Raw genomic sequence first — 13,291 nt, 5'->3', positions numbered from 1 at the left:
TCCTAGAAAAGGTTTTCACGCTTTTCACTTCACCTGCAGGTGACAATGGAGTAATGCTTATATTAGCTACTACCAGATCCAACACACAGTCAATTACGAATACACTAGTATCGACAATCCAATGATATTCTTCATACACACACACACGCGCACGCACGCACGCGCGCGCACACACACACACACAGCAGAAAAGGCCGCTGAAACAGATGTTCAAGTCTCTGACGTGAAACTACAGCAATAAAACTCTGTGATGATGGTGATCGTCTTCTTCTCCTTCTTCTTCTCCTTCTTCTGGCTGCTGCTGCTGCTGCTGCTGCAGCTGCTTCTTTTCCCGCACCTTGATGGGGTCACAGGCGCCCTGTTTTATAACCGAGTGTTCCCTTAACGTTAACGCTACCCGGAGAGATGTGTTTACATTTGCATGTTTCTGTGGTTGCTCTTGTACATGAAGAGGAGTGTATTCGGACAAACATTAATACCCAGTCCCGGAGTCAGAGAATTTAACTAGATGCGGCTAAAATTATCGACACGGCCGGGAATTAAACCCGGGGCCCTCTGAACTGAATACCTTGACACTGACTATTCAACCAATAAGATAATAACGTTCGGGATATGGTGGGTTCAAAATCCACTGTTGACAGTCTTGAAGATGGTTAGGCAAACATTGGGGCTGTACATTAACTAACGCCACGGCCACTTCCTTCGTAATCGTAATCCTTTCCCATCGTTGTGTCATCAAAATCTTGGATCTGTTAATGCAACGTTAATACCACTACCAAATAATAATAATAATAATAATAATAATAATAATAATAATAATAATAATAATAATAATAATAATAATAATAATGCCGACGTCATAGGCGCAGTCAGTTAGTTGTTCTCAATATAGAGGTTTACGATTCCAGCTGAGGTCAGTGTCATTTGTGTCCGGCGCCATGGCTAAATGTTTAGCGTGCTGGCCTTTGGTCCAGAGGGTCCCGGGTTCGATTGCCGGGCGGGTCGCGAATTTTAACCTAATTGGTTAATTCCAGTGGCTCTGGGGCTGGATGTGTGTGGCGTATTCAGCATTAGAAATCATCCTAGGTAGGGCCATCATCTTCACAGACATGCAGGTCGCCTAATAGGCCGTCTACGAGAAAAAGACCCACACCAGGCCTCTTCAGAGGCCATACGCCATTATTTATTTAGTGTCATTTGTAGGTGTTCAATCTCCTTACTTCCAGCACGTTAATTAACTCCTGCAGGACGAAATTCCTAAACTCCGGATTTCCGTAACATCCATAGAAGCTTTCTGATATTGACGATTGTTTTTAAATACATGGTGAAGCCGAACTCCATCGACGAACTTTCGGAGGTTGTTCAGGTGTACTCGTACATTCCGAGTATAGTGATATAAGGGACCCGCAGTCTCCGGTTGCTCCTTACCGAATAATTGCATTTCTTTTGGTTTGGTGTCCCAGTTAGCTTTGTACCTGTATCGCACTGAAAATTTAAAAAAATGTTAGTTCTTGACAAACGCCGCGGTGTCGGAATTTTGTCCCGCAGGAGTTCTTTAACGTGCCGGAAGCCAACGATGCCGTGATCATCGAGGTTGTCATTTTGAACAATACCAGTACACTGACAGAACAGATTACTCTGTATTTTGTGTTGTACGTTTTTGATTATTGCATATTACACGCCCTTTCTCCGATATGAAGGTATTTTTACAGAAACAAGAATGATTGGGGTAACAATCCAAATAAATCGTAATTGCATTATTATTCTCTAACGAGCCATCGGAAACAACGGGTCCCTTATACCAATATACTTAGAAGGTATCCCTGAACAACCTCCGAAAGTTTGTCGGTGGAGTTCGACTTATCCTGTATAAAACTAGGCCTTTTAAATGAACAGTTTGCCGGGCTGAGTGGCTCAGACGGTTGAGGCGCTGGCCTTCTCCCAACTTGGCAGGTCCGATCCTGGCTTAGTCCAGTGGTACTTGAAGGTGCTCTAATGCGTCAGCCTCGTGTCGGTATATTTAGTGGCACGTAAAAGAACTTTTGCCGGATTAAATTCCGGCACCTCGGCGTCTTCAAAAACTGTAACAGTAGTTAGTGGGACGTAAAAACAAATAATATTACTACTAAATGGACAGTTTTCTTAATTATAATGCAACTTTACAGTAGTAATCGTATAACCTCAGTTACTTGGTTACTGATCTCCTGAAGCGGGGCCATTTAATGGTATGTCTACCAATTTCCACGTTTCGAAATTAAGACTAAGCAGGATTGATTGATTGATTGATTGATTGATTGATTGATTGATTGATTGATTGATTGATTGATTGATTGATTGATTGATTGATTGATTGATTGATTGATTGATTGATTGATTGATTGATTGATTGATTGATTGATTGATTGATTGATTGATTGATTGATTGATTGATTGATTGATTGATTGATTGATTGATTGATTGATTGATTGATTGATTGATTGATTGATTGATTGATTGATTGATACTGATGAGAAATTTGGGTACCTACCATTAGTCTTGAGCAGTTGTTCATCATGCCACGTGAACCGACGGATAACGCAATGGCTAAAATTCAAAATAGTGAATAAAAACCAATGAAGACAGATGGGCTCAGTTCTGATGTTTGGAAGAAGTTCCTGCTTGTGGCCCCCCTGTGGGTGGGGGTGGTAGAATAACACTCACGGTATCCCCTGTCTGTCATAAGACGCGACTTAAAGGGGTCCCAGGGGCTCTTAAATTGGGAGCGTGGGTTGGTAACTACGGGGCCCTTAGCTGAGTCCTGGCATTTCTTTCACTTACTTGTGCCAGGCTCCTCACTTTCATATATCCTATTCAACCTGCCTTGGTCAACTCTTGTTATTTTCCGATCCCGATGGTAATAGGTATCGAGGCCTAGGGAGTCTTTCTCTTACAGGCCCTTTGTGGCCTTTGTCTTCCTTTGACTGATACCTTCATTTTTCGAAGGGTCAGATCCCTTCCATATTTCCCCTGTGATTAATGTAGAGGAGGGTTGCTCAGTTGTACTTCCTCTTAAAAATAATAACCACCACCACCACCTCATCCTACTTGTGGTCACTGCAGATAGTCAGCGGACAGGGTATGTTTCCTGTGAAACGTGGCATACACTGTTAACATATAAATTCGGTACAACTCATTAAAAAAAAACACGTCTGAAAATTTAATGTTACCGATTGCCGACAAACATTGTACGGCAGTACGAAGCAAACCGTAACTAGCGCGTGTGTTTTCAAGCGAGCCAAAGATTTCCGACCACCAACATTGTTTCCGGGGAAGACTTTAAAGAAAAATTAACTAAGTTCCTCCGCCACACGGAGATACATAGAAGCATGATTATTTTATTTTCTGCCCTATTTACTAATAAGCATAGATGACGCATCTGGTTGCCATGGTTACCGTTGTGTCGGAAAATTAATAATAATAATTAATATTATTGGCTTTACCTCCCACTAATTACTTTTACGGTTTTCGGAGACGCCGGGATGCCGGAATTTAGTCCCGCAGAAGTTCCTTTACGTGCCAGCAAATCTACCGACACCAGGTTGACAAACTTGAGCACCTTCAAATACCACCGGACTGAGCCAGGTTCGAACCAGCCAAGTTGGGGTCAGAAAACCAGCGCCTCAACCGTCTAAGCCACTCAGCCCGGCTGTCGGAAAGTTGTCGACGCAAAACTGTCCATGCTAATTCTAGATGTACCCCCAGCCCAAAAACACATCCATGTTAATTAGCGCAAGAACTGATTAATATCGGTGCTAATTTTGGCAAAGTAGATACTATTGATGTGTTAGAACATCCTTCGACTATAGTAGAAACAAGGACGGAGAGAGGGGAAACACTTCTAACCGTGACTGAGGTAGCGCGTGAAAGAGCGAGTATTAAGGGGCAAGGTCGAACGAACATAGCTCGCCTCGCCTTTCAGAAGCAAACTTCGTTCATTGCCATACTCGACAAATATAAACCGAGCAAGGAGCGTGTTTTGCATGACACTAGTACCGAGTGAGTTGATGGCACGCTACGCGCCACGTAGCTGTAAGCTTGAATTCGAGAGAACGTGGTTTCGAACTCGATCCTCGGCAGAAGATGGTTTTCCTAGGTTACACCAGGCAATTCATTTAGGTCACCGCCGCTTCTTTCCCAGTCCTAGCCCTTTCCTATCCCATCGTAATCGAAAACCGACCAGCATTAATGCGACGTTAAACCACCAGCAGAAGGAAAACCTCGAGCTGGGTTTAGGAGACGTGCTCTCCTAGGCTATTTAGCACACTGTATAAATCTCGCTCTTCACGCGAGACCCCGAAGGTACAATGGTCTTGAAATTTGGACTGTTATTCACCTTTGCCATTCTTTCCTTATCTTTCTTGATATTTAAGACTCTAGGTGTGTCACTAAGAACCAATTCTGGAAGTCAGTAACGGCTTACAACAGATACTACTGCATTTTCTTTCAGGATTAGCGAAATCTTGAATGAATTATTCCCTATTTAACCAAGGCTGAATCAAAAGTTACTTTACAGTAAATTCCTCATTTGTTGACCAACCACTGCAATATGAGGAATTTTCTTTCCGATAAATGTAATGTCATGGTCTCTGGCAGTAAAAAAAATGAGGAAACAAAGACTAGAATGTTCTCAACATTGTAGTGAAAAATGAACTTTCATGGACTAGCCTTAGTTGTCTCTGAGACGGACGAAAAATATTTTTAAAATTATAAATCTTTAATGGCTATTTTTCATAATTAAAGTGCTGTGTTTACTTACGTCCGGAGCTGATATCACCCTGTTTTACCCCGAAAGAAAATAATCACAATAATCATTTCTTAAATGAAAAGTTCCTATCTTCGAGTTCACATTCCTTGCGAAATATAGTATCAGTGCCTTCATCATATATTTGCAACATCCGGGAAGTACGGGAAGTGATACCCACGTGAAACTACCACTGGTTTGTCACCGAGGTATAGCGGTTTGAAGCCCGACCAATGCATTTGAGATTTATGAAATCCAAGATCCAGATTATGAGGATAGGACCTGTTTATTAGCTTAGAGCTCACTCGAAAGAACTTATTATAGCATCACAATTACGTCCTTCCAGTTCCCTCTCATAGTTCAAAGTCTCCTAAAAGTAGCTTTCACCTTTCCCTATCCATGTATAATGACTGTAATAATGCCTTACTATTTAAAGTGGTTCTTACGTCGCCGAGCTGAGTGTCTTAGACGGTTGAGGCGCTGGCCCTCTGACCCCAACTTGGCAGATTCGATCCTGGCTCAGTCCCGTGGTAATTAAAGGTGCTCAAATACGTCAGCCTCATGTCGGTAGATTTACTGGCACGTAAAAGAACTCCTGTGAGAATAAATTTCGGCACCTCGGCATCTCCGAAAACCATAAAATTGGTTAGTGGGACGTAAATCAAATAACATTATTATTGGTTCTTACGTCATCTGTAACTAATCTGTGCACGCGTTCTCCACACATTGGATGTCATTCTTTATAACCTACTAGAAAACAGAACTCCGTTGAAGAGTAGAGCAGTTAGGTACGTAGATTATAGATATAGCACATAATAATTTTATCGTAATAATTCTATTAGCCTGCACGTTTTTTTTTTTTTTTTTTTTTTTTCGAGAGTCAATATAAATATTCATTTCAGGAGTCGGATATATGGAGGGACTGAGGATAACTACTGTGCTGACCTCTTTGGGGCGGGTGCCATGTTTCCTCGATAGCATGTCCGAGAAGTTCCATTTCTTATAATAATATTTCTAACACACTTTTCAGGCCATTCTTTTTTCTGTTCAACTTCTAAATTGCTCACAAATACTTGTATTAAATTTTTATTCGTCATATTTCCGGACAGGTTATTCTTTATTTGTGCTTTTAGTGCACGGATTTCAATTATATTATAATCATTTTTGTAAACTGCATGTATCGAAAATTAAGATTAAAATAATCAATACCATCTCCCGGCTCTATGATTTCCGAAATTATGGAAGGTGTGTATTATCTTATCTTAAATTTCCTGTTAACACTATGGTTGTGAGCTTTTCAATAACCCATCATTGTAAATACATTTAACCTTCTTTATTTGATTGAATATTAAAAAATACTGCAGTTAAGAACAGTGATGATGAATTTTATTTAGCGAATATCATAGGGATATACAAAATTATCCATACATAGATTTTATTACCATCCATTGATACCAACATTTTACAATTGAAACTCTTCACATCAACTGAACATGCGTCATTTTGTCGATTCACCGCACGCTTCTTCTTTCTTGTCAGATAGTGGGTAGAACTTCTCCACCATGCCTCCTTGGCCTAACGCAGGAAGCTTTCGTAGAGATGATGGCTCCTCCCCGCCATCACCCGTGGCGACCATCCAGTAAGTCGATGCGCTTTGTCGCCCCCGGAATCCTTTCGGACGCGCACCTCATCCCGCGTATTTGTTAATATCTCCGAAGTTTCAGTCGTTTCCGACACTCGGGACTGAATCCCCAAACAGAGAAAATCCCTGTTCTGAGGAGCAGTACCTCGTGTCGAGTTCGACTGTCACCCCGACGATATTAACAAGTACAGTGGGGTAGTACCAACTGCGATCGCAGCAGGCTTCCCCGTAGTGATGGCCCCTCCCCGCCATCACCCGTGGCAACCATCCAGAGAGTCAGCACGCTTGATTGCCCCCGGAATCCTTACGGACGCGTGCTGGGTGAACGGGAAATAGCGAAAACCTTTCTTAGCCTTCTTATATTAACTGAATGCGGACTGCACAGTAAACGACCTGTTCAACAATAGTATGTTTCTGTCGTGTCTTATTGTTGACTGTGCACCGAATGTGTTGCGATTATGGTGCAGAATGAAGGCTTCTCCCAATTCCATTATTTCCTACCAGAACTTAAAATTATAGGTATATTACACTAAAGAATAAGGTCGTAAGAAAATAGAACTCAGTTTCTCTCGTGTATTATATTGTTTCCTTCCAGAGGATTGTTGAATTGGGCTGTGAAACTTCTGCCCACGCATTCTGTTCTGGACACTTTTTCCTTTAAGGATATCAAATACTGTAGTAATGTTTCTACCTCAGTCCTGGAGATGGTGCATCACGCTCAATGATCAGTGATTACTATGTGTCGCATGTATGAGAAGCTGCCACTTTCTCATATATTAATACGTTTTTTGTGACAATAATAAGATTATACGTTTCCTTAGAAACAAATCCGACATGTCAAGCTTCCAAAAACTGAACCGTAATATCATTTCCAGTTATCCAGAGGACTTCCTTCGTGATATACAGGCCGTATCGAGGCTTTCATCCACCCGAGAGTCCATATGCATAAATTCTAAATACTACCTTACATTGCTATATAAAATCTTCCCCCTCGAGCTATATCTCACATTAATATAACAGTTAACCTTTTCTAACTCTCCATCACATACTTTCACAATTTCTATGAAGCTTATACAAGAACATGAAAGCCCCAGGGCTCTTAACTTGGAAGCGTGGGTTGGCGACTAGGGGGCCTTTTGATATATTACACAACTCTAAATCACAAAATAAATCTAGTGCTTTTTCTAAATCTGGAGTATACAGATTCAAATGTAACAACTGCAGCTCCTCGTACACCAGTCAAACTGGACGCAACTTTAATATCAGATACTCCGAACACATCAACGCCATTAAATACAACAGATTCTCTGTTATAGGACAACACATACGAGACTCCAAACATAATTTCACCAATATTGGAAAAGACATAAAAATACTTAAAATCATTAACAAACGCCCCCTTCTAAACACTGTTGAAAATCGTTTTATTCACCTTGACCAATACTTCAACCCTAATTTAAATTTAAACGACAAATCTGAAAAACCCAATATTCTTTTCGACTTCCGAATCCTTCTTCTCAAAAATGCTAAATTTCTAAACACGAATTCAATTTCCCATGCCTTACACAGTTCCTACCCACGTTTCCTACCTCCAATAATCCATCCTCCTAACCCACTCTAAACTACCCCTCCTTTATTTCCCTATCCTATCCTTTCCCATTTTCTTTTAACATCCAGTTCTTTTAATCTTCTCTTATCTACTAATCCTCCTCCTTTATTTCCTTATCCTATCTTTTTTCACCTCTCCTCTCGAAAAAAAAATTCCGAATTGAACTCTATACTATACTAGCTGACTACCCGGCGTAGCCCGGTTGGTTTAGGATGTTTACTTTTAAGATTAATATCACCAGTTAGTTATGTTAAAGTGAATTTTAATAGAATTCCTTTCTGGGATATGGATTTTTACCATCTATTATAAAATAGTTTTACAGTTATTTAGATGTGTTTGATTTCAAGTTTTAAATGATTTCATTTTTGGGCAAAATTTTATCCTTGTGGAAGCTCGAATTGACTGGGAAGTATTTGATCCTTTCAAAAAGATAATAAGTGATAACTTCATGTATTTATCAGTCACGGTATAGATATGATCTACACAATTTCAACTGTCATTGAGACTCTCACCAATCAGCCTTGAGACCCCAAACGCAGTGGATTCAACACTAATCTCGGTCATTTTATACTATACACTACAAAACCGTCCCAATGGAGGCTGAACGTCGACTTAAACGATATTCAGGGAGTCACAACAATGAATTCGACATTAATATCGGTTATTTTCTATTATTTTTAAATTTTTGATGGTTATTTTTACATTCATTTTCACCCCTTCTCAACCTCCATACCAATTGCGGTGAAGTATGACTGATCCATCCAGAGTGTCACAGTTCAACTCAGTGAACTCGTAAACATTAATATCAATCATTTTCGTTTATTTTTATATTTCACCACCTCCACGAGGAGTGCTACTGGTGTTTTACCCAATAGTATTTTTTTTTTCAGATAGTAAGTCATATGTGTACCAATTTTGTATGAGGGCTATGCTGAAAGAAACATACACAGAACGACGCCCGGAGTATCAATATTCGTCTCACTACTCCACACTATTTTCGATTATTTTTACATGTCAGCCCTTCCCACCCCACCCCTAGCGTGCCAGGTCTACCATACCTTCTCGCAGTTTGTCTCATTATAGTAAATCATAAATGTACCAAGTTTGGCTGAAATCTCTCCCGTAGTCCAGAAAACTATGGATTTAACACTAATATCGGTCGTTTTTAGTTATAATTATATTTCGCCCCCTTCCCTAGGGCTTCTAGGTGTGTCTTGCCCCTGCAGTATTTTTAACAGATAGTGTGAATTTATTAAATAAATTTAGTGTTGTACCAAGTTTAGTTGACACCTATGCTGGAACATGCATACAAACACCCAAAATCTCGGTCATTTGCACATTTTCTTTTCTTCACCCCTTCTCACAACCCTGCTTACTGGGGCTCAACTTGGACTTAAACGACATCCGGAGTGTTACTATTCATTTCAGCCATGCCGAAAAGTATGGATTCGACACTATTTTCGATTAATTTTATGTCTCACTCCCCACCCCCCAAGGTCGCTGAACTCACTTCAATAGGGAACACTACGAAATTCTTATATCTTAATGCTGAACATGGACTTTTAAAAATCCGGAATGTCACCATACACCTCAGCGACGCCGAACACTATAGATTCGTCACTATTTCCGATTAATTTTATATCTCATTACCCCTCGCTTTATATCTCATTACCCTCCCCCCCCAAAGGGTGATGAACTTTGAATTTAAAAAATTCCGGAGTGCCACTATTCATCTAGGCGACCCCGAAAACTATGGATTCGACTTATATTTTGTATTACTATAATTATTATATCTCACTCCCACCTCGTCCCCCCCCCCCCCACTTAGGGTGCTGAATATGAACTTTAAAAAATCCGGAGTGTCACTATTCATCTCAGCGACCCCGAAAACTATGGATTCGATACTATTTCCGATTATTTTTATATCTCAATCTCCCCTCGACCCTCACCTCAAAGGGTGATGAACTTGGACTTCAAAAAATTCGGAGCGTCACTATACATTTAAGCGAGCCCGAAAATTGTGGATTTGGCACTATTACAGATTACTTTTTTATCTCATTACCCATCGCCCCCCACCCCAAAGGGTGATGAACTTGGACTTTCAAAAATTCCGGACTGTCACTATTCATCTCAGTGACCCCGAAACTATGGATTCGACTTCTATTTTCTATTATTAATATGTTTATATCTCCCTCCCTCTCCGCTAAGGGTGGTGAACTTGGACTTCAACAAATTCCGGAGTATCACTATTCATCTCAGCCACCCTGAAAATGATGAGTTCGGCTCTTTTTTATATATTTTCTTATTATTATTATTATTATTATTATTATTATTATTATTATTATTATTATTATTATTATTATTATTTCTCACTCCTCCTCGCTCCCTCCTCGAAGGGGACTGAAATTGGACTTTAAAATCCGGAGTGTCACTATTTATCTCAGCGACCCCGAAAACTATGAATTCAACACTATTTTCGATTTTTTTTTTACTCTTCCCCCAAGGCCCCCCCCCCCTTTGAGGGTGCTTGTGGTGTCTTTCCCCCACGGCGTTTTTTTTCCTGATACTAAGTCATAAGTGTACCAAGTTTGGTTGAAATCGCTCGAGTGGTATAGGAGGAGATGCAATACATACCTACATACCCACCTATAGACCTATAGATTACATAGACTCGCCTTTGCTCATTGGGAACCCCCAGTTGCTCTTCGTTAGGAGGGGGGGTGATAACTCTTGTCATTCCAATGTTGATATTCTATATTTTTAAAAGTTTCTTAAATATTTTACACGTCTAATACACAGGCACATTCTTCAAAATGGGCAGACCTATCAATGTTGGTACTATGACATGAAAGTACATCTCGATCACGGCATGTTGGATTGCTATTTCAAAATAATAGGCATAAGAATGCACCTCCTATCAAGAAAGGTACTTTGTAAATCAATGCGCCGTGTTTTCATCCTCCTATATACAGCAAATATTAACCTCATCACAGCGTGCAGATCGCCTACGGGAGTCAAATCACAAGACCTGCACGTGGCGAGCCGAACATGTCCTCGGGCACTCCCGGGACTAAAAACCATACGCCATTTCATTTAGCGGACTATTTTGGTATAACGTAAGCTTCTGTCGCCTAGCGACAATCTGTCCATCAAGTCGATCCAATCTTGGTGCGGCTTTGCAGTTTAATAAAATTACATAAAGTTACTCATAATAATAAAACGACCTTACAGATTTCGTTCAAACCACTTCATAATCCCTTTCAGATGAAATAAGAACAAATTGTGAAAATTTTAGCGAAATCGGTCCAGTAGTTTTTGAGTCCATTAACGTCAAATATACAAACATCCAATTTTATATATATAGATTCAGCATGCCTGGAATTTTTTTAAATCGTTGGAACTATAAATACATGGGTGAAGCCGTGGTTAGAAGCTGGTATTTTAAAACTTCGATGTAATTTCTCCAATTAGTTGACTGTAGTTCGTCTTCATGATCCAATATGCATGCGAAGGGACGTAGTTCTGACTCAACGTAAAACTGGAGGTCCTGAACCTATGATAACGATATCAATAACTACGTAAAACGATACGCTTGCTTACTTTGGCGAGAAGTACGTTTTCTTCTTTAAAATAATATATGCAGTGCATAAATGTCTCATTTACTGCATGGTTAGTTCTATATAAAATTATCCTGCAAACAAATGTGTGAAATGGAATTACGCTTCTTGCTGGAAAGTTACACAAAATGTAAACAGGAAGACCGACCGGAGTCGGCACTCGTATTAACGCGCTACGGTTATGGAGCCAACCTCTGTATTCGGGAGTCGAGCGAGTTCGAATCCTGTCCTGAGAATGTTTTCCTGTGTGTTCCCATTTCCGTGACAGTTCCTATTCACAGGCCACAGCCGTTTCTTACAACTTCCTTACCCAATTTCATCGACCATAATTGATGTCGTCAACTGAGGTTGGCGTCAGAAAGGGCATGTGGCCGTAAAAACATAGCATACAAATTAACCTCACCTCTTCCCCAAACCCTTATCAAGAAACGAAACTAAGGGGTAGACATACATACTGGAAAATTAAAAACTTGCTAAAACTGCAAACGCATGGTTTCATAAATGACTGCAAATTCTGTGACGAACTTATTCTACAATTTTTTTCTGGTAATTCTGTCAGAAACCATACTGATCTTTGTGTATTCCACTATTTTTATTTGTTAAATAAAACACTTAATATTTCACACAGAGCTTAGAATTTATCTTTACCTGAAAGCCGAGTAAGTAACATGGTGATGAGACCTGGAGTAAAGCGTACTGCCAAGCGTACTGCGAAGTGCCAAGATGGCCTCGCGACTTATAACATACCGACTACTTCCTCCTCCCACTTCTCTCTCAATTGTGGCCGAGATGCCCAGATTGGGATTCCCAACGTCTCCACCTTCCAAACAACGTTTAATATTGCACATAGTCTCCTTTCATGTACACTAGAAGTATATTAGATCATCAAAATAAACTACAGTAAGGTAATCGAAGATATAAAACAGATGATGGATTCACATTTGGAATATGCCAAATTTCTCAGTGAAAATAAAAGGTAGTATACAGTATTTGCATAAAAATTAACAGGCGTAGTAGTTCAATTGTGTAAGTCGATAATTACAAACCACATCACCATAACGTCCCATATTTTATTCAGAATATGAGAAAATCACGAACTACCCTTATGTCTAAAGAGATTTTAAAAGATATATCCACGATGGAAACAACAGGAATAATTTCTCTCTTCACCAACTGTAATTTTAGGAGTGTATTTTTTAGTTTTTGTTTTTTTTTGTTCGTCGCACCAAGTCAGACAGATGTTATGGCGACAAAAGAAATATCGTATGGCTGTTATTGCCGGGATATCCCAGGACGGGTTCGGCTCGCCAGGTCCAGTTCTTTTTATTTGACTCCCATAGGTGACCTGCGCGTCGTGATGAGGATGAAATGATGATGAAGACAACACATACACCCAGTCCCCGTGCCAGGGATATGTACCAATGATGGTTAAAATTCCCGACCCTGCCGGGAATCGAACCCGGGACCCCTGTGACCAAATGCCAGCACGCTAACCATTCATCTATGGAGCCGGACGGTTATGGCGACGATAGGATAGGATAGGGCCATGACTAGGAAGGATATGACGGAAGCCCCGCTATTTGCCTGGTGCGAAAACTGGAAACCACGGAACACAATCTTTTGCCGACAGTGGGGTTTTTGA

At 40.3% G+C, this 13,291-nt stretch overlaps 1 protein-coding gene across 1 annotated transcript in view; it reads right to left on the bottom strand.

Annotated features, from left to right (window-relative positions):
* LOC136866282 (leukocyte elastase inhibitor) overlaps window positions 1-12,421 on the bottom strand; it is a 55,641-nt gene extending 43,220 nt beyond the window's left edge. The window contains exon 1 of the mRNA XM_067143108.2: window positions 12,298-12,421. Within this exon, the coding sequence (XP_066999209.2) occupies window positions 12,298-12,319 (22 nt within the window). The 5' untranslated portion in view covers window positions 12,320-12,421. The remainder of the gene's footprint in view (window positions 1-12,297) is intronic.
* Window positions 12,422-13,291: the final 870 nt, after the last annotated feature.

The sequence above is a fragment of the Anabrus simplex genome, chromosome 3 (genome assembly GCF_040414725.1).
Source record: "Anabrus simplex isolate iqAnaSimp1 chromosome 3, ASM4041472v1, whole genome shotgun sequence".
Taxonomy (NCBI): Eukaryota; Metazoa; Arthropoda; class Insecta; order Orthoptera; family Tettigoniidae; genus Anabrus; species Anabrus simplex.
This window is presented reverse-complemented; position numbering and strand designations above follow the sequence as displayed.